This window comes from Spermophilus citellus, assembly GCF_964194105.1.
Source record: "Spermophilus citellus genome assembly, chromosome: 11".
Taxonomy (NCBI): Eukaryota; Metazoa; Chordata; class Mammalia; order Rodentia; family Sciuridae; genus Spermophilus; species Spermophilus citellus.
Genome location: NC_138192.1, coordinates 40,912,359 through 40,931,379, shown reverse-complemented (window position 1 = coordinate 40,931,379; position 19,021 = coordinate 40,912,359). Strand labels below are relative to the sequence as shown.

General features: G+C 43.9%; 1 protein-coding gene across 1 annotated transcript; it reads right to left on the bottom strand.

Annotated features, from left to right (window-relative positions):
- Window positions 1-3,138: 3,138 nt before the first annotated feature.
- On the bottom strand, window positions 3,139-9,990 carry LOC308630519 (serine protease 40-like; the record flags this gene model as incomplete). Its single annotated transcript, XM_081260621.1, has 7 exons — window positions 3,139-3,339; window positions 3,656-3,952; window positions 4,746-4,931; window positions 6,724-6,899; window positions 6,985-7,259; window positions 9,033-9,195; window positions 9,864-9,990. 7 exons carry the CDS (start codon window positions 9,988-9,990, stop codon window positions 3,139-3,141), a joined length of 1,425 nt encoding a protein of 474 aa, XP_081116747.1.
- Between the last annotated feature and the right edge of the window lie 9,031 nt (window positions 9,991-19,021).

Sequence of the window (19,021 nt, the reverse complement as noted above, 5' to 3'; positions counted from 1 at the left end):
TTGAGAGAAGGAGAAGATAAAACACATTCAAAATAAGTCTCAGTGGCAGAGCATCAAGGACAATATTCAAAGCATGATGCAGACCATTGTTATATCTTATGTCTCAAATATATTAAAATATATCCATCTCCTAAGGCATTTATCATTTCATTATCTAAAACCACCAAATTTGTTTCTCTTTTAGGTTACTAGGGATTGAACCCAAGGACACTTTACTACTGATCTCAGCCCCAGCCCTTTTGACTTTTTACTTTTGAGAGAGGGTCTCAACTATTGCCCATGCTGGCCTCAAACTTATGATCCTCGTAACCTCAGCTTCCTGAGTCGGTAGGATTACAGATGCAATGCACATACTGGGCTAATTTTTTTCATGAGATTTATTTTCTTGAATTCCTAGAGAGAAATATGATTTATGTAGTTTTTCTAATTTTCCATGGAATTCTCTCCTGTGACACACAATAGTTTCTTTCTGAAGACTTCCTGGCTCTGTCCTTCTCCCCACTTTTGTAGGGTCACCTCTCTCTTGACCATTACTGTGACTGTATCCTGCATTGAGTCTGTCCATCAGCAGAAGGAGAACATTATGACAGCTTAGAGGGAATAACTATCACTGTCTCACCAAAATCTAGTTATTCCCTTTCAGTGGTGTATACTTTCTGATTTGTTTAGCTTTAAAGTTATTTTTTAGTATATGTGCATTTTAAATTATTTCATCTCTGATTACTTTATTTCTACTTTTTTTATGTCTAAGTATTTTATTCTGATAACTAAAATTTAGGTTATAATTACTTACATTATTCATGAACTATCTTTGTTTTTGTGTTATTTATATTTGAATCGTTTGACTTGAGTCATTCAATTTCTTTTCATTGATATTTATTTATTAATAGTACTAAAAATGGAACCCAGGGGCTCTTTACACTTGAGCTACCTTCCCAACCCCCTACATCTCTACATTCCCAGCCCCCTACATCTCCTTCTCCTTCTCCTCCTCTTCTTATTCCTCCTCCTCATCTTCTTCCGCTAACAGGTTCTTGCTAAGTAGCTGACTCTGATCTTGAACTTGTAAGGCTCCTGCCTCAATCTCCCAAGTCACTAAGATTACAGATGATGTCTGGCATCTTTGCAACTCTTAAGCCACCTTCTTTCTACTGCTCCCCCTCCCTTGTCCCTAGGGGTGGCAAAAATCACTGTTGCTGTTGCTTATACCAAACTCCTGTTTGGGGCTTTCTCATGCCCTTATACCCAACCATACCCAGATAATTAGTTCTTTTTTTCTTTCTTTCATTCTTTTTCGCAATACTGGAGATAGAAACCAGGAAAACTCTACAACTGAGCAACATCTTCAGCTCTTGTTTTTTGTTTTGTTTTGTTTTTTTATTTTGAGATAGGGTGTCCATAAATTGCCAAGTCTGTCCTCAACTTGTGATCCTCCTCTTTTGGCCTCCCAAGTTGCTGGGATTACAAGCGTGTATCACTGCATCTAGTTGAATATTGGTTCATTTGCAAATAAGTACTCTGAAAACATAACAACTTAAGTGTATCGGCTCCAAAGCCATACCTTATAATATCCATATAAAGTCATGATGACATTCCTTTTTCATCTGTATTAATCCTAGTATTCTCCCAATTTATTACACTGTTAATTTCAATGACATTTTTCATATGTAATATTTTGACTTGTTTTTTCTTGGGTTTTTTCTTTGTCTTAGATCTTATTGCTAATAATGTTTTTCTATATTCGTAAGGATATTTATTCTGCTTATTAAAGATGTGTTGTCTTTGTCAGCACAATACAGTTTCTGTGATATTTCCCATGCAATCATACTTCTGAGGTGGGTAGTGATTGTGGTACATGTGTACATGTTCACCTGGTTGGCAGCTACTCTTTTTCTCAGTCTGGTAACATGGCTTTTAAAAGGCTAAAGTCCTGAGGAGCTGAAGGGGAGGGCCCCAGGCACCAAGGCACTTCCCTTCCCTTCTCCTGTACCCTGTTATCTGCTGGGCAACTTCAATAATCAAGGCTTTAAATTAAAACCTTGGAAGAGAGACTGAGCATGCAGGTCAGTGGTAGGACAATTGCTTAGCATATGTGAGGCCTTGGGTTCCATCCCTAACAACACACACACACACACACACACACACACACACACACACACACCTTAGAAGAAATCATAGTGGGGAGTAAGGGTGGAATAGGAGAACAGCCTTCTTGAGGCCCATCCTCCACTGCCCTACTCTCACCCCAGCAACAGCCATCTCTAAGTTCTGATTTGGGTGAGTTTCTGAAGTCCACATTTTCTTCTCTCCTCCACAGCTCATCCAGGCTTGATTTTAGAGAGAGGGCCAGCAGCATATAGGAAAGCCTGAAAGCCTCCAATGTTGAGTTTGGTGAAAGTTATGCAAGGGAAACCCCAGACCCTGGCTCACCAGTCCTGAAGATGTGTTCTCCACGCTGACCTCCATCTTAGTATATGGGAACCTCCCTTTCAACCAACCAGAGGGATTCCTACACTGCACAGGGGGCAGGGTAGCTGATGCCTCTAAAACGTGGCCTCCAAGGGAAAGTCAGACAGGGCCTGTGGCCTTTGGGAATGACCTGCCCTAGTGGGAAGAACAAACTCTTGTGGTCTTTTTTCAGATCTTGGTGTGAAATCCTCCTCAGGTTACTACCTACGTGACCTCAGACAAGTAACTGAACTATCCTGGGCATTGAGTTCCAGATCTGTAAAAATAGATTGCACCTGGCTAATAGAAGTGAGTGCTGAGGTGCATCCCAGGTAGCGGGGAGTGGGGCTAAAGCTGTGATCCAGTAGGTCTGCAGAGAACACTAGGTGTGGGAGCCTGTCTGCACTGTTAGAGGAGGCCTGAAGGACAAGGCTGAAGTTTGTGTGTGGGTGAACACCAGGCCAGGCGGCATGAGCCACCCTGGGTGGAAGATAAGTGGCAATGGGAACTGTGGGTGGCCAGTGCTCCAGGGGCCAGATGAGTGCTAGGCCAGCAAGTCCTGGGCCTTCTAAGCCTCAAACACACAAGCTGAAGCAAGCCCACAGGCACTGGGGCCCAGGCTGATGGAGATATGGGGAGGGGGAGGTGGTGGGTACAGGTACCCAAGATTGCTGACCCAAGACACAGACCTCAGGGCCCTTTGCCCTTTACTTGAAACTTCTCCAGAAGAGCCTCTGTGACCTGTGGGCCTGGAAGACACTTGCTCATACTCAATGGGGGCAAATCATCCAGCTCCAGGATCATGAGAACTTCCTCCACATACTGAGGTTCCAACCCCTGCACTGTGGCTCCTTCTAGAAAACCACATACCCTTGAGGGCAAGACTGGGGCCTGAAGACAGTGACGAAACTCACATATGGCCAGCCCAGTCCCCTGGGTGTCCCCTCACCTGTCCCTTCCCAGGGAGGAGTGAGGCCTTCTACCACTAAGCAGCTTGAAGCCCAGCAGGGCATGAGGTATGGCACTGACAGGTTCAAAACAGGAGCCAGAAGTTCCTTGGGTTGTTTTTATTTCATCAGGCCTGGGCCTTAGATGGACAGGACAGCCCAGAGATGGAAGCATGGAAGGACAGTGCAGAGCTCAGCCAGGGGCCTTGTGGAGGAAAGCTGGGTGTGGACGTGCTGCGAGCCTGTCACTGAGCACTGACCAAACTCAGCCACAGCAGGAGGAACTGAACAGACAGCAGCACAGTCATCCTGGGCTTCAGGACAGTTTCACTAGATACATCAGTGGACAGAGCAGGTGCATTTTCTACAGGAGGAGCCTTTCCAGGATCGGGCGCAGGATTCTCCTTCTTGTGCTTCTTAATCCAGCCGGCAAAGTAGCTGAGATTGGTGAAGACACTGGGACCAACAGGGGATTGACATATGTGGCTCCAACTTGACAGTCCAAACAGGTACCAAACACCTTCCAGCGGGCAGACTAAGGGACCCCCAGAATCTCCCTGAGGAGAGAGACAAAGGACATGGGTAGTGGGACCAACACAGAGGGACAAGCATTGCCCAGGACAGAGAGGACAAGGTGGACATAAGGGGTCTCCACTGTCTGAATAGTGTTCATCAGAACCACGGGAAAATTTTTTAAAATCCAGGTACAGGAGAAACCTCCTGGATCAATATTTCCAGGCCAGGACCCTAGAGACCCATTCCACAGCTGGCACTCACAGACCTATGAGAAGGCACTGGGGGATGCTAGGAGCCACAAGTATGCCCTCCACCTTTTCAACCACATGGGAGATGGCTTTGAGGTCCATGGGGTGGCTAGGTGGCTGGCCTGGAGGTCTGGCCCAGGGACTTTGGTAAAATCCTCTGTCCAGCAAAGAATCTAGGCCTTTGTCTTTGACTTGATAAGGTCTCTAGTTTGAATTCCTTGACTGAGCTTCTTGAGAAAATGCCAAGCTGTTGGATGTGCTGAGAGGGGAAAAGAAGTGCTGCGAGGCTCAGCTGGAACCACAGGAAGCTCCAGGGTCTCCAGAAGAATGCTGGCTACCATAAATATGCCAGGCCCCCAGAAGGGAAGATCCCTGGTGTCACAGGTGAAATGGCTTTATCTCAAAAAAACAGAAGCTCAAAGAAACATATTGCCCTCTAGCCGTCTGTTGAATAATACCCCCTGGGGAGTCTCTATGCAAGAGGTGCTTGATGTGGCAAGTCCACATGTCCACACACCTGCACACATGGCATGTGGAAAGGGGGCCACACAGGCAACAGGAAGAGTCCCAGAAGGTCTGCACTAACTGGACCATCAGAGAGCTTCTCTGAGGAGACTGGAGGAGCAGTGAGGCCTGAGTGTGGTTGGAGACAGGCAAGGACATGGAAATTCTCAGCAGGGAGGTGAGAAGACCATGTGCAGATTCTGAAAGGATGTTCTGGGGCTGCTGGGGCCAGACCAGCAGCAGGGCTCTGGAACTGGTCAGGATACAGCTGTGGAAGAAGGGGGGGCAGTGTCTGGTGGGAAATGGTCAGCACACAAGATTTTCCATGTCTGACCCCCTCTTTATCCAGGTTCAAATGCAAGGCAAGAACAGCAGGCTGACCATTGAGAAGAGGTTGGGTCTTGGTGTCCAGAGGAGGGGTGAAGAGTGCAGGGGAGAAAGGAGGGGCCTCCTGCAGCGTGTGACAGAGAGAAGTGAGGATCCAAATCAAGAGAGCAAGAAAGAGCATATGCAAAAATGCCAGAGGTGAGGCCTGCTGAGAAGTGAGGACTGAGTAATAGGAGGAGGTTGTGGGGTCAGGAAGTGAGCATGTGAGGAATACTTCTGAGCTGCAGGGCCAGCCAGGAAAGAGCAAGAGTAAGAGGGAAAGTGCGAGAGAGGAAGGGGAGGCTGCAGGACAATACCTGGGGGGCCATAGCTCTCAAGGAGGTCAGAGACTCTCCAAACTTGGCTATGACCATGGGTCCTTAAAGTGTTGTCCACTTCCTCTCTGGGCTTTAGTTTCCCCACCATTAAATAGAAAGATTACACAGAGCAAACATTCATAATTCATGCATCCAATGATGGACTCATATCCACAATATATAAAGAGCTTCTATGATTCAATACAAAACAGATGACTCCCCCCATAGTTGGAAGGGACACACTTCACAAAAAAGGCAATAACAGATTTTTTAAAGTTTGCAATAAACATATTAAAAAATATTTATCTTCATTAGTTACCAGATACATGCAGATTAAAAATCACATACAGGGGCTGTAGTGGTTACAGCAATTGCCAAGCATGGGTGAGGCACTAGGTTCAATCCTCAGCACCACATAAAAATAAATGAATAAAATAAAGGCATTATGTCCATCTACAACTAAAAAAATAAAAAATAAAAAAGATCACACTCAATGGTTAAAATAAAAACAGTGTATGATCCAAAGCAATGGCAGCAACAGGAAGCAAACTGAACCCTCATTTACTGCTGGTGGGAATGTAAAGGGATACAACCAGCCTGGAAAGCTGGAATATCCACAAGAGAAGAACGAATGCATACATACCTCATGACGTAACGGTTCCACTGCCAGCACGACCCCCAATCAAAATGTGAACTTAAAGCACACACACACAAGACACTAGGATGTTCACAGCAATGACATTCACAAAGACCCCGAATGAAAACTGTCCATTCTCTGAACATAAAAATGGAAAAGTAAAATTGTGCACTTCCACAGTCGGTTGGATAAATGTCACACACATAGTATTGAGTAAATGAAATCAGGCAAAAGCCGAGGTTCTACATGTGGTATTCAGCTAAAGTCCAAACACAAACCCATGGTGCTTGAAGCTAGAAAGGGGTCATTCTGGGGGAGTTAGTGACAGACACCAAGAGTAGGACCCTTTGGGTGCCTGTATGTGAATATATCCATCTCTAAAAAGTCATCAAACAATACAAGTTATATCTCCTCTTCTGTCCATGCTATATTTTGACCTTTTTTTACAGACACAAAGAAAATGGATGGGATAGGGCTGGGATGTGGCTCAAGCGGTAGCGCGCTCGCCTGGCATGCGTGCGGCCCGGGTTCAATCCTCAGCACCACATACCAACAAAGATGTGTGTCCGCCGAAAACTAAAACAAATAAATAAATACTTAAAAAAAAAGGAAAAGAAAATGGGTGGGATAGAGTGGTGCCTAGGGGCTCTAGGTACAAAGAAGACATAGATGGAGGGACACAGCACAGCAGCCAAGAGGTGGCCAAGTTCAGCTGGAGAGTCTAAGCTGGTCTTACTTACTCGGCAGATGGACCTTTCATTTATATAGTCCCCAGCACATAGTGCGTCCTCGTGTATGCCAGGAGGTTTGGGGCCAGCGTCAGCAGGGTTGGGAGGTCTGTAAAAGGAGTCACAGACATCACTGGGTACAAGCATGAGCTCTGCCTCCTGTAGTTGCATGGGAGGTGGCAGGAATTCTGTGGGAAAGAATTCAAACATGAAGTGCTAACCAAAGCGAAACCAACTCTCTCTCCAGCCTGTCAGTGGACGCAGGGTGCTCACTTTCTTCAGTTGTCATCCCCCAGCCACTTATCCAGCAGGTAGTTGTAGAGTTTGGCTTTGTGGAGCTGTCTGGGAGACAGGCAGGTAGAATGTGGGAGCTGAACTTCACAGGCCGGTGCAGCTGCATCAAGGTGATGTCACTCCCTAAAAAATGGTGCTTGTCGAAGTCTGGGTGGACAATGACCTTGTACACTGTCATCTGCATGCTTACGTTACTGGGATTGCTCAGTTGGTTGTACCCTAGCAGGATCCGGTAGTCAGCTGGGTTCTTGGACCTGTTGGGGGCAGATCCTCTGAGTGCTGCACAGGCACCCTGGCCCTAACCACCCACCCACCTGGCAGACAACCAGCCTCATCCCATCATTTCAGAGGTTTTTTTTTTTTTCTCCTCCCTTCCTAATACTGTGATAGCCCTTCTCTTGAGGTGAGTTTGATTCTGTATACAGCCTTAGGACATCAGACCTTTGAAGGCTTTTAACAGCTTTTCTAGCATGCTACAGAATTCAAGGAGCAGAGAATCTTATTGCTGGAAAGAAACATTTGGAGGGGAAGAGATGTGTCGCATTTTCATCCCTGATCAAACCCTCTTATGTCCCAACAGACTTCTCAAAGTCCCCACTTCCCAGGCCAGCATGACCCCTCCCTCCAATCCTCACACCATCCTCTCTACAAGCTGGCTGGCTCCTAACCTGGGCACAGGCACTCGACAAGTTGTAGTGGAGGAAAAGGAGGAATACATGGAAACTTCTTTTTGAAACCCTAGTGACTTTCCAGCCCACATGACACACTTGTGTGGTGCCCCTATCCAGACTCCTCATGCCTGGATCCTTCTCTCCAAAAGACCCTCCAGTTCCATGCTTTCACTCTGGATGGAACCATGGTGTCTCCCCTGACATGTCCTTAGGGTCTACTGTGGAAGTTGGGCTTGTGTCTTGCTTTCAAGGTGGGTCTTGCATCTCCACATCTCCCATGTGGGCTTGGTACTCCTAGGTGCTGAATATAATAATGGAACCCAGTTGGGATCTCACAGTCAGCTACTCCTACAGCTCTGTCTTCTGGGATGAACTGTGGTGTCCTCCTTTTTTCTCTCTGGTCACAGAGTGGGTCAGCCTCCTGATGATCTGCCTCACTCTCTCAGGGCAGAAACTATTTACTCATCCCTTATGCTGGTCTAGGGGATGGTGGTGCCCTCACCTCTTCCTAGGTACATAAAACTACAGGAACGGCAGGAACCCCTAGTGTAGGTTAAACAGGGTCCCAGGACAACTCCAGCGAGGAATGTAGTGCAATGTGCAGGTTGCTAGGACCTGGGCCCAAGACTCCACAGTAAGTGTGCCCTGGATAGCTTGTGGAGAGCCCTGGATAGCTTGTGGAGAGCCCTGGCTAGAGGAGGCAAGACATCTGTCTATGTAAGCTAAACCCAATCCACCTGCCCTGGGAAACAGGGACCTGGGAATAGCATTCTGACTAACACCTGGAGCCTGTTCTACACATATGGCCAGGGACAAGGACACAGTCACTACCATTTGCACAAGAGTTAACTAAGGTCTGATGACATCTGCTCACACTGTCTAGGGGTAGTCAGGACACAGACTACAAAGTCCACCCTGAGAGGGATGAGATTTTTATCCCTAGTGTTTATGGAAAAATAAAAAGTAGAGGTGGTCATTTTGGAACTAAAGTCTGTTTCCCAGTATTTGTTGATAATCACAACCAGAGTAAATTATTTTCCAAGTAGCATCATCTTGGTGGGTTTACTAAAATGGAAAGGGGTGGGGGGAGTGCAGGGCATCCTTAGGGTGTGAGATGAAGTCCAAGACTTCTGCCTAGAAGAAGCACACAGACAAGCAGGGATGGCATTCCCAGTAGAGGGCACATTGGGCCAAAGGTAGGGCAATAGCACAGGGACACCTGATGGCATCAAACTGTCCTAGAATAAAACCTAGATAGGGAAATCTGGACATCTTCATTCTTCTATCCTGCCCACCTTGTGCCTCCCTCCTGCAGTCCCTTTCTAGTGGCTGGGGCCCCACAGAGGGAAATTGCACCTTTGGAAGCAGTGGGCTGCAGAGGCCACCCAGTTGCTGTCAATGAGGGCAGCTCCACAGATAAATTTGCCTCTGAGAAGTAGAGCAGCCTGCCATGGCCACCGTTCAGGTCCTGCCCTCTTTCCACCAAAGATCTTCGGGGATAATTTGTTCCTGCCACATACTGTGGAGACAATTCCAGCTATGAGGCACCTACATTCACACACCAGCCCTCCGTGCCCCCAAATATAATAGTAAGAGGACCTCAGGGACAGCCCCTCTTCTCATTTGCTAAGTAGGAATACCCAAGGCCCAGGATGAAGTGACATGGCCCTTGTGACAGAGCAATTTTTACATTGAGTGGGGGGCGGGGGTCAGGGGGGCACATATCAGCATGAAGCTGCTTCTCATGGGAAAAATCCCCACAGAGCAGAGGTCCAGGGAGGAAGGACTTCTCAGACCTTCCTTTACCTAAGGAACACAGCCCTATTTGAAGACAGTAGCTGTGAGTCCCCACCTTGGCTTGATAAAGAGCCCGTGTGGGTACCCCACCTAGACAAATTCATGCAGGACCTTGGCCCTTAAATTGGGATGTCATCCACTGGGGAAAATCCAACAGGGGAAAGGGGGCACACTTTCTGTATCCCCCCTCCCCAGGCCTTCTCAGTCCCCCTCTCACTGCCCCCTTTCCTCAATCCAAAGGCCTCCTAATTGCCAACGCTAGCCCCTAGAACTAGACTTAGCCTGGCTCTGGTCATCCTGGAAAATGGCAGGGCCGGGCGGAACATGAAACTGGCTGCTAAGTGACCGGCTGCGCCCCTCTGAGTCCGCCCCTGGCCTTTGTCCATTTACTCTGCGACAGGTTGGGCTCGGTGTCCTGAGCTTGCAGTGCCGGGAAGCACAGGCAGTACATGAGGGCAGTCAGCCCCCAGGCCCTCCACCAGCCTAGGCCTGATTTTTTGGCCCCGGCCCCGGCCATCCGGCTGGTCCACTTCTGTGTACGGCACTGAGCAGACTGCGCGCGTGACCGATCACGTGCCCCTGGCAAACCGCACTTGCTGGCAAACTGTCTTGGTCAGTCCAGGCTTTCTAGGGACAGACCTTACCCATGGTTGCCCCATATGGAGTGGCAAGCCAAATGTGCCAGAGCCCCAGGTTTGCAGGAGATGGTCATCACTGAGAACCCTCAGATTGATGGAAGAGACGGGGTATCATAGGGCCTCTCCCTCTCAACTCAAGTGACACATGTTCCTTTCAAATGCAAAATACATTTTACTACAACCCAAAGTTTTCAAGAGTCTGTCTTATCCTATTGTAACGTCCACTCACCAAAAGACCTAATCCAAACCTAAAAATCATCATCTCATCAGTTCAAAGTCCATGGTCTCATCATCAAAATCCTCTAAAGCAGTGTAGATGAGTTTCCCCAGCAGTAATCTGTTAGATACAGCTCTTGAGTACAATTTTGGGGGTAGAGAATACTGGAGATTGAACCCAGGAGCAGTTTACCATCCAGCTACATCCTCAGCGACCCCCTCCCTTTTTTTTTTTTTTTTTTTTTTTTGAGGCAGGGTTTTACTAAGTTACATAGGGCCTCAAACTTCTCCTGTCTGAGCCTCTTGAGCCACTGGGATTACACAGTGAGCACAATTCTTGAAATAATTCCAAACTAGGGCCTTGTGCAAGCTAGGAAACTGTTGTACCAATGAACTACATCCACAGTCTTTTTTATTTCTGATTTTGAGATAGGGTCTTGCTAAATTGCCCAGGCTGGCCTTGAATTTGCAATCCTCCTGTCTCAGCTTCTGGAGTGCTGGGATTACAGGTGTGTGTCCCCATTCTCAGCCTCCTGGTTTGTTTGTTTGTTTGCTTGTTTGTTTGTTTGTTTTCCTTTATGATGTCTCTTGAAATTCTTGCAACTTCCACCCACTGTCCAATTCCAAAGTCATTGACATGTTTTTAGGTATAGTAGTTCCCCTTTGGCCTGGGTTTTGCTTTCCACAGTTTCAGTTACTCATAATCAACTTTGCTCCAAAAATACTAAATGGAAAATTGCAAAAATAAACAATTCATAAGTTTTAAATTGTTCACTATTCTGAGTTGCTTGATTAAATCTCATACTGTTCTGTTCCATACCACTGAGGATGTGAATCATCTCTTTGTGCAGCATATCCATGCTGTATATGCTACCTACCTCTTAGTCACTAGTAGCCATCTCAGCTATCAGATTAATTGTTGCAAATCACACTGCTTGTATTCAAGTAGCCCTTTTTTATTTAATAATGGCCCCAAAGTGCAAGACTACTAGTGCTGCAATTCAGATATACCTAAGAGAAGCTGCAAAGCATTTCTTTTAGGGGCAAAAGTGATAGTACAATATGATATTTTGAGAGAGAACTCATATTCGTATGGGTTATATTCGTATGTGCTATACACAGCAAGAAGAAAACAGATAGCTAAGTATTTTCACTGATATATAATCAATAAATTTGAATTAAAAAGAAATAAGATTAGAAGTTCTGAAAAGCAAAGGGCAGAAATATAGATTTCAAGCATCCACTAGGGCTCTTAGAACATATGCCCCATGGGTAAGGGGAGAACTACTGTATTTGTTATGGCAATACTCTATTCCTGGAACCAAAGTTTCTATTCTTTTTTGTGTTAGTCAGTTTTCTGTCACTGTGATAAATATCTGAGGTAATCAACATAAAAAGCCAAAAGGTGTATTTTGGCTCATGGTTTCATTCCATATTTCATTCCATATTTGCTTGGTAATGTTGCTCTGGGGCCTGCAGCAGCACAGTACATCATACTAAGAGCACAGGGCAGAGAAAGCTGGTTCACCTTACAGTAGCCAAGAAGCAAAGAGAAAAAGGAAGGGGCCAGGATTCCATGAGAGCCCTCCGGGGGGTATACCCCTAATGACCTCACTTCCCCCAGTACACCTTGCCTCCTAAGGATTCCCACAAGTTGGAGGCCAAACTTTCATCACAGGGGATAATCTAGGTCCAAACTATAGCAGTTTTCTAGTACAGTGAACTATAGTTTGGATCTGGAATGTCTCCCAGAAGGCCATGTGTTAAAGTTTTAGTCCCCAGCTTGTCACTTCTGGGAGGTGATACTTTAAAAGGTGGGGCCTAGTGGGAGGTCTTAGTTCACTGGTGGTATGCCCTTGAAAGAACCTCACCTCTTCTTTTTGTCTTTTGATTCCCAGCCCTAAGTTGAAATGTTTTGCCCACCAACCAACCATGGATTAAAACCTCCACAACTGTGAGCCAAAATAAACATTTTATTTTTATAAACTGATTATCTCGTGTATTTGTTACAGTAACAGCAAACTGATTAACATACTGTATAACAGATCACCACTGTAACCCTAGTGGCTTAAAACATAACAAATTACAAATTTATGGCATGGCTCAATTTGGTCCTATTCAGGATCTTACATTAATGTGTCTGCTGGCTGCAGGTTCACTGAAGGCTCTTGGAAAGAATCTGCTTTCAAGCTTATTAAGTTTGTTGGCAAAATTCACTTGTGGTTCAATGACTGGGAGCCATTCTCAGTTCCTAGCTGCCACTCATGGTTTTTCCCATAGGCCTTCTCATAATATCACAACTTAATCCTGTAGCACCATCAGAAAGAGCCCTAATATTAAATTCTCATTAGGCTTTTGATCTCTCACTTCTGTGACATCTAGACCAAATAAAATGACACACATGATTAGGTCAATAAACCAAGGATAATCACCCTTCCTGAAACAGTAATGTCCCCATCTTAAAGGGGGGTCATATAACATGTAATCATGGGAGTCATAGCTCATCATATCTGCAAGCTCTCAAGCTCTCAAAGGGAGGAATTATTTAGTGATGTCAGTTGTTGAGATATCAAACCAGAATAAATTTAATCTAGTTGAGAACAAAAAAAATGTATTTATTTGGGACTAAATAGAATTGCAATCTACAAAAACACAGATTCAAGTGGTCTTGAAAATGTGCTTTAAGCATTTACAAAATTGTAGCTGTGTTTATAGCTTTAAGATACAGGGGTATGGCTGGGCATCATGGCACATGCCTGTAATCCCAGCAGCCTAGGAAGCTGAAGCAGGATGAATCAAAGCCAGCCTCAGGAAAGGCAAGATATTAAGCAACTAAGTGAGACCCTGTCTCTAAATAAATACAAAATAGGGCTGGGGATGTGGCTCAGTGGTTCAGTTCAATCAGGAAGGAAGGAAGGAAGGAAGGAAGGAAGGAAGGAAGGAAGGAAGGAAGGAATCAAGGGGATTATAAATTACATAATTTGTCAATCAGGAATTATACATGGTACTGGTAAAAGTTAAGCCAGCTTGTAAAAAGGGTTTGGGTAAAGCATGAGTCTTTATGGAGTATGGGGGAAGAGGTCAATTGTACAGAGGGTCAGTGGAAGTTAACAATGTTTCAAAGGTCAACTCAAATCTGACAGGGGGCAGGGAGATGTCTGTAGTCCAATTCAAAGGTTCCTCTGTGAACCTACCTGAGATCTGATTAACAATGGCCTTCCAAATCCTTTTTAAGTACCCCATACCAGGACTACTCCATCCCAATTTTTTTTCCTGTCAGAGGTTTATGTTAGAATTCTGCCTATTACAATTATCTATGAGACAGATGCTGCTAATCAGTCACAAGATTTTTCATGCAAAAATCTCAATTTCTAGCAAAAGCAGCAGAAAAGTGCATCAACAATTTTAATGTGCTGTAAAATAAACAATTAACACAGGCACAAGATTCTCAAGATTATACATGGAACAATGCATGTAAACAATGACTATAGGCTGTATGCTTTTATCTATCCTTCAAAAAAACTTGATCCTTTTATTTCTCTGAACTTTTTATTAGTTCATCTGTTTGTTTTTCTTTCCATCTTTTCTTTCTTTCTTTTTCTTGCCCTTGAATATTTTCTTAACCTTCAGAGGAAATTTTCAAAGAACATTTGTAGTGCTTCAGAAATTTATATGAATGGTGTTCTAGATTTCTCTCCATAGGTTATTTAGTCCTAAATTAATTGATAATTGTAATGAACCATACCTGTAATCACAGTTACTAATTTTAGAGAAGAATTTAAAAATAGCATCCTGGATTCATTTGAAATAATAGAGACTTACTGTAAAAATCATGAAAATAAATAACAACTTATGTACATTCACAAAAACAAAATCTGGGATTTTGACAACACAAAATTTGTGTGAAACTGGTTGAATTATTGTCTTCTTTTCATGGATAAGAAGCAATCACATACAATCATTTGAGCATTAATAACTGTAAGAAAGGAAATATATATCCTCTGCTTGGCTAAGGGACAATCCTCACCTACTGGCACATTCTGCATAAATCCAGAGTTGTTTGCCACCTATCCTTGCCTCTAATCCCATTAATCCATTGCACAGATAGCCATGAATTTTGCATTTTGTTTATGTAACATTTTGATTCATGTCCTGTTTTGCTTCTTATTCAGCAGTATTGGTTTGGGGAAATCAATATATGTTGTACTAATTAGATACATACTTAAGTTAATTTTATGTGTCAAAGGTTATTGTCTGTGCCCCTCTATCTAGTATGTCTTTGTACATTTCTCCCCATAAGAGACATTGTGTAAACTGGGCATAGTGGCACGTACCTGTAATCCCAGTGGTTTGGGAGGCTGAGGCAGGACAATCATGAGTTCAAAGCCAACCTCAGCAACTTATTGAGGCCTTAAGCAACTCAGAAAGACCCTGACTCTAAATAAAATATAAAAAAGGACTGGGGATGTGTCTCAATGGTTAGGTACCCCTGGGTTCAATCCCTAGTACCAAAAAAAAAAAAAGGGCCAAAAACTTGTATACTGAAAACTATAAAGCATTCTGAAATAAATTAAATAAAAATTAAATAAAACAGACATAAATGGATAGATATCCTATGTTCATGGATTATAAGACAATATCTTAAATATGTGAAAATTACCTAAAGCAGTCTATAAATTCAATGCATTCGTTATCAAAATCCTCCTAGTATTTCCTATAGAAGTAGAAAATTATAAATCTTAAAATCTGTCCATCCTCAGATAAATGGATAAACTAAAAATGGTACCTGCATACAATGGGGTATTATACACCTTGTAAAAGGAGTGAAATTCTAACACATGTTACAATGTAGATGAAACTTAAAGACGTTATGCTAAATGAAATAAGCCAGACAGAGGACAAACACCGTATACTCCACTTATGTGAGGTATCTAGAGAGGTGAGATTCTTAAAGACAGAAAGTAGAATGGGAGGAGGGAAACAGGGGATTATGACTCAAATCGATTTCTATGCATGTGTGAGTATGAGCCCAAGTACTATGTATAACCATAAAGCTGTAATTAAAAAAAGAAGAAGGAGGAGGAGGAGGAGGAGGAGGAGGAGGAAAGAAAGTAGAATGGTCATTGCTAGGGGCTGAGAGAAGGGAGTTCACGTTGAAGGGATGCAGAGTTTCAGTTTGGGAAGACGAAAACGTTCTGAAGTGGCAGGGCAAAGTGGCACATGCTTGTAGTTCCATCTGTTCAGGAGGTTGAGGCAGGAGGATCAGGTAAGCCCAGGAGTTAAAGACCAGACTGGGCAACATAGAGACACCCCATTTGAAAAATAAAAAGTTCTGCAGATGGATGGTGGTAATAGTTGCACAAGAATGTGGATGCCACTGAACTGTACTTAAAAGGGGTCAAAATGGTAAATTTATGTTATGTATATTTTACCACAGTTTTTTAAAAACTGAAGAAAAAGGTAATATGCTCCTTCCTATTATGGCCAGAGATTTAGAGGATAAGATGGAGAATTTTATATGGAATCTGGAGGGAGTAGACAGAGTGGGGAGGAAAGAAACATGATGAAGGCCTCAGAGGAGGCAACTGTGTGGGGACAAGAGGGGTTCCAGGAGACAGGAGTGACAGCTAGACAGGGCCAGGACAAACCAGGCAGGTGGTCTCAGGACAAAGCACAGCATTTTGGGGAAAATGTCTTCAGGGAAATCTAGGAAAAGAAAGGAACTTTGGAGAGACAGGAGTGTCGGGATCTGCTGTTCACCATCTGGGCTGCTGCAAGGGCGTCCTCAGATGTCCTGCTCCTGGTGGGTCACAGCCCTAGTGACTACCTGCATCTGCATCCACTCCAAGCAATTCCAAACAGGGTGCAGAAGATCAGTCGTGTTCAGTCTGAACGTGGAACATCAGTGGGCCCATAGAGGACAAGAGTATGGATGGAGTCTTGTGTCCATCACCTGTGATGCTGTGAATAAAGACAGGGTGCTGGACAGGCTGTGAGTGTTTGGAAAGAGCTGCACCCTGAAGTCCCACGGCTGCCCTTGGAATAGGCTGGGCTTATCCCCACTTCACAGAGAGGAGCCACATCACCCAGAGCAAAGTGACCTGCAGGCAGGGTCAGTGCCAGCCTAGCCCCAGTCTGCAGGCATTAGAACCAGACCAGTTACCACTGTCCACTCAGCTCTCCGCACAGTCTCTGCTGGCTGAGTGTCTGCACTCACCCAAACTCAGCGAAGGGCAGACCTGCGTACCTTTCCATTCTCTGCATTTTCCTACTCAGTCAGGTTTCCCAGGAATAAGTTGCTCCAAGCTTTGCCACGAGGTGGCAGCACTAACCCATTTGGTATATTCTTAACCAATTTGCACCCTCTGTGGTTACTCTTTTTTTACTTATGCATGACAGTAGAGTATGTTTTGACATATTCATACAAGCATGGAGTACACCTTATTCTAATTAGGATCCCAGTACATGATGTGGAGATTCACTATGGTGTATTTACATATATACACATAGGAAAGTTAAGTCAGATTCATTCTATTGTCTTTCCTATTCCTTCCCTTCATTCCCCTTTGTCTGATCTATTGAATCTCTATTCTTCCCCTCCCCCTGTGCTTGTTGTGCATTAGCATCCACATATCAGAGAGAACATTTGACTATAGGGTTGTGGGAATTGGCTTATTTAGCTTCATAATAGTCTCCAGATCCATCCATTTACAGGCAAATGACATAGTCATTATATTTTATGGCTGAGTAATATTCCAGTGTGTGTATGTATGTATATGTATGTGTGTGTGTAAATCACATTTTCTTTATCTATTCATCTGCTGAAGGGCACCTAGGTTGACTCCGAAGCTTAACTATTGTGAATTGAGCTACTATAAACATTTTTGTAGCTGCAGCTCTGGTAGTATGCTGATTTTAAATCCTTTGGGTAAATATCAAGGAATGGAATAACTGGAACAAATGATGGTTCCATTCCAATTTTTCTGAGGATTATCCATACTGCTTTCTAGAGTGGTTGCACCAATTTGCAGTCCTACCAGCAATGAATGAATGTAACTCTTTCCCCAACATCCTTGCCAATATTTATTGTTCCCTGTATTCTTGATTGTTGGCATTCTGAGTGTAGTGAGATGAAATCTCAATGTAGTTTTAATTTGCATTTCTCTAATTTCTAGATATGCTGAACACTTTTTCACATATTTGTTGACCATTTGTATTTCTTTTTCTACAAAATGCCTATTTAGTTCTTTTGCCATTTTCTGATTGGGTTATGTTTTGTTTTGCTTTGCTTTGTTTGGTGTTAAGGTTTTTGAGTTCTTTATTTATATATCCTGGAGATTAATGTTCTTTTTTTTTTTTTTTAAGAAAGAGTGAGAGAGAGGGAGAGAGAGAATTTTAATGTTTATTTTTTTTTTAGTATTTGTCAGACACAACATCTTTGTTGGTATGTGGTGCTGAGGATCGAACCCGGGCTGCACGCATGCCAGGCGAGCAGCTACAGCTTGAACCACATCCCCAGCCCGAGATTAATGTTCTATCTGAGGTGCAGGTGACAAAGATTGTCCCCCATTCTATAGGCTCTCTTCATGTTCTTGATTGTTTTTTTTTTTTTTTTTAAAGAGAGAGGGGAGAGAGAGAGAGAACTTTTTTTAATATTTATTTTTTAGTTCTCGGCGGACACAACATCTTTGTTGGTATGTGGTGCTGAGGATCCAACCCGGGCCGCACGCATGCCAGGCGAGCGCGCTACCGCTTGAGCCACATCCCCAGCCCTTGATTGTTTCCTTCGCGGTGAAGAAGCTTTTTAGTTTGATACCATCTCAGTTTTTGATTCTTGATTTTACTTCTTGCACTTCTTATTGAAGAAGTCGGTTCCTAAGCCGACATGACGGAGTGTTGGGCCTGCATTTTCTTTTGGTTGGTGTAGGGTTTCTGATCTAATGCCTAGGTCTTGGATCCACTTTGAGTTTTGTGCAGGGTGAGAGATAGGGGATAAATTTCATTCTGTTACAAAGGGAGTAATATCCCCTATCAGGCACTATTGATATTGATACTTGAAAGCAATTCTGAGGCTGGTTATTGCAGTCAGGGGATAAGGGCCTGACGCCCTTATCCTCTCATTGCATGCTAGAGCAGATATAGAAGAATTATGACAGACAGGCCATAAACCACAGCGACCCCTCTGGAGGACTCATCTCCATTCTGGTCAGCCCCACACAATGACTAAGTACATAGCTAAGGGCTCCTGAAAGAGTAAAAAGGAAAGAGAAACTCCCTCAACTTCCATATTGAGAGTCTCTGCATTAGTTCAACGTACACTAAAACCCACAAATCATCATCATTTCTCTAACCACAAAAGTAAAATGTCCAAGGTAAAATAATTGTGAGGGTAATTTTCTTTCCAAAAGTCGATTATTCTAGATGCAACCTTAAGCATGTATTAGGTGAATTAAATAAAGTTAATGATAAGAGAAACTTCCTTTCCCTCTCGTCACATTCCTATCTACATATAGACAAGAACTTCAGTCTCTAACAGTCCTGAGTGGAAACACTGCCAGTTCTTCACCTTGAACTGACCCATTCCCAGAGGTAGAAGGAGGAGTGATTGAGGTGGTGGATGGTACAAGTCTTACATCCATTGGTCCATGCTTGCCAGTTACAGAGGTTAATGTGTCAGTAATCAGTAAGTACATA